Source organism: Pygoscelis adeliae, unplaced genomic scaffold (assembly GCF_000699105.1).
Source record: "Pygoscelis adeliae isolate BGI_AS28 unplaced genomic scaffold, ASM69910v1 Scaffold202, whole genome shotgun sequence".
In the NCBI taxonomy this organism is placed as follows: Eukaryota; Metazoa; Chordata; class Aves; order Sphenisciformes; family Spheniscidae; genus Pygoscelis; species Pygoscelis adeliae.
Window position 1 is genome coordinate 1,730,602 of NW_008824544.1, and position 2,345 is coordinate 1,732,946.

Below are 2,345 nucleotides of genomic sequence, written 5' to 3' on the forward strand. Positions count from 1 at the left end.
TCACCGAGACAATTATTAAACCATCTCTATAATAAACTGGGAAATTTTAAGGAACCTGTTGGCAGTATGAAAAGTGTTTCTCCCAGCTGCATTACATCTGCATTACCTGCCTGCCCGCGTATTGTATTGCCTGCAAGTGCTTTTCTGCGTTAGGGATAAACTTGCTGTATTCCAGCTGGGAATACATGATTACCTTTGCTTGTTATAAAGGTAATGGTTGTCGCTGGCCCAGCTGCAAAGCCGGAGGGAGCATTCACAGTGCAATGCACAGCTTGAGCCAAGCAAGAGGCAGCAGAGGGACAGTTCTGGATTCAGCCCTTCCTTCCAAGGTGTGGTATGGGCCACCTCCACATGGTTACTTAAAATGTGGTAGCTGTGTTCTCCTGTGCACGCTTTCTCCTAGGTCTCCTTTGCTGTTAGGGGGATGCTGTGAGGTTGAACAAACTCAGGCATATCAGGTGGGACATGATGTTTCACCTTGGTCAACATTAGGGAGCCGGTGCAAGCAACAGCTTTGCTCACTGCCCGAAGGACAAATTATTTTATCTGTGTCATGCTCCAAGGGAACACCGAGGCTCGAGAGCTGGGGTTTCTTCTATTTACTGTTTGGTTTTGACATTTCTCTGGAGTTGTAACAAATTTCTGTCTGTGATTAAGAGAGTGGTATTGTTTTCTGATTCATCAGTAAAATCTGCATCATGTTGTTTGACACGAAGTAGATTTTTGCTTAAGTAGCCACTTCTGCCTCCCAGCCAGCATTACCCAGCATGTTTTCCCTCTCCCTATAGCAGCTGGGTCACCGGGCGTCCCATCTGCAACCACAGAGCTCTATAGGAGTTTTGAGGTCTCTTCTTAATGTGAAATGGCTCCAAAGCAGGGGCTGCCCACGTCCACAGGACAAGGGCTGAATTCAGCCTCACCCTATTTCCCCTCCAGACAGAGTAGCAACAGATTAGGGGCTAAGGGTGTGCCTACATCACTGATTTACTGTGCTGGGTAGGAGCTATTTGAGTGTGAATTTTCCTTGTGTCTATACCTGCAATCTTGTGTTATGCACATAAGTGCACAAGTGATGCTCTCAAAGTGGTTTCCCTCCCACTGGAAGTAAAGTTGAAGTCACAAGCTGGGATATTGTGTTGAGCATCCCACCTGCAACACGGATGCAAGGTCCTCCCGCAGTAAGCTCTCCGCACGTGCCCCGTGCATCCCTGGGAGCAGACTTCATTACTGTGGGACATTACAGATTGCAGCAAGTCAAATCTTGGTCCTTGTTTCTTTGTCCTATGCCTATCATGTTATAGCTGTCCCCTGCAGATCTACCTGTCAGCCCTGACCTCGCTCGGGGGCAGGTGTTGAGCTGCCTGGCGTGCGCGTGCTGTGGGAAGGGTTACTTTCCATGGTTGGTCCCACAGACCGCTTAGTTGCACCATGCTGCCAAAAGGGTAAACAAGGGATTAAAGCAACTAAAACTGTCTGCTTTACTGAAGGTTAGACGGATGCAGCCTCAGTGCTGCCAACCATCAGCAGCCTCCACTATCCCACCAGTGGTGAATTCTCCTGTAGCTTATCTTCCTTCTTGCCACTGAGATGAGTGTCCTACCTCCAGTCCTACCTGGTTTCAAATGGTGGGGACCAAACCTTAGCTCTTACATATAAGGCCCTTTAAATAAGGTCCTGCTTCAACCTGATTTTTTTCCTGGGATGCAACACGGCTTGAGCTTGCCATGTTGCTTATATTAAAAGTATAATGGGGAGCCTTCAGAAAAATATAACCTTATTTACTGTACAAAGCCAATTGGATTTTGGTTAACTTAATTTCTAAGTGATTACAGTTCACTAACAATGTAGGTGTGCTATAGATGCAATGCACAGGGGGTGACTTTTTATTTTAAACCATACAAGCTTCCTTTTATTCATGTCACTCAGGCAGTCTCATGATAATTCACTTCCAGCTTTCATAATATGTTGTTCAACCACTGTTTTTTCTCTCTCCCTATTGTACTCTCACAAATCATACTCACTAATTTCTGAAAGCTTTTCATTTCTCTCTATAGGTTGTTGTTTCGTAACATTTTATACAAGAAAAGCTGCTCTTGAGGCACAGAATGCACTGCACAATATTAAAACTTTACCTGGGGTGAGTACATTTACTTTTTGATCCTAATTATTTTATCACCAGAAAAATAGCCCTTTTGTTCAAAATGCTGTTTGGTGCCCCAAGTGACCTTGATCTCTTCAAGGGAGGGTGGCTAACCTGATGGTCTGTCCTGTAACGGTGCCAGTCCTGTAGCAATGGCATCATCTCAAAAGGCAGTTGCTTTTCTGTAAAAAGTCCCTTGGCTGGA

General features: G+C 45.4%; 1 protein-coding gene across 1 annotated transcript in view; it reads left to right on the forward strand.

The window, feature by feature from the left end:
* Nucleotides 1–2,345, forward strand: part of CELF2 (CUGBP, Elav-like family member 2) — a 379,525-nt gene that overhangs the window by 277,497 nt on the left and 99,683 nt on the right. Inside the window, exon 4 of the mRNA XM_009321743.1 lies at nucleotides 2,055–2,137. Within this exon, the coding sequence (XP_009320018.1) occupies nucleotides 2,055–2,137 (83 nt within the window). The remainder of the gene's footprint in view (nucleotides 1–2,054; nucleotides 2,138–2,345) is intronic.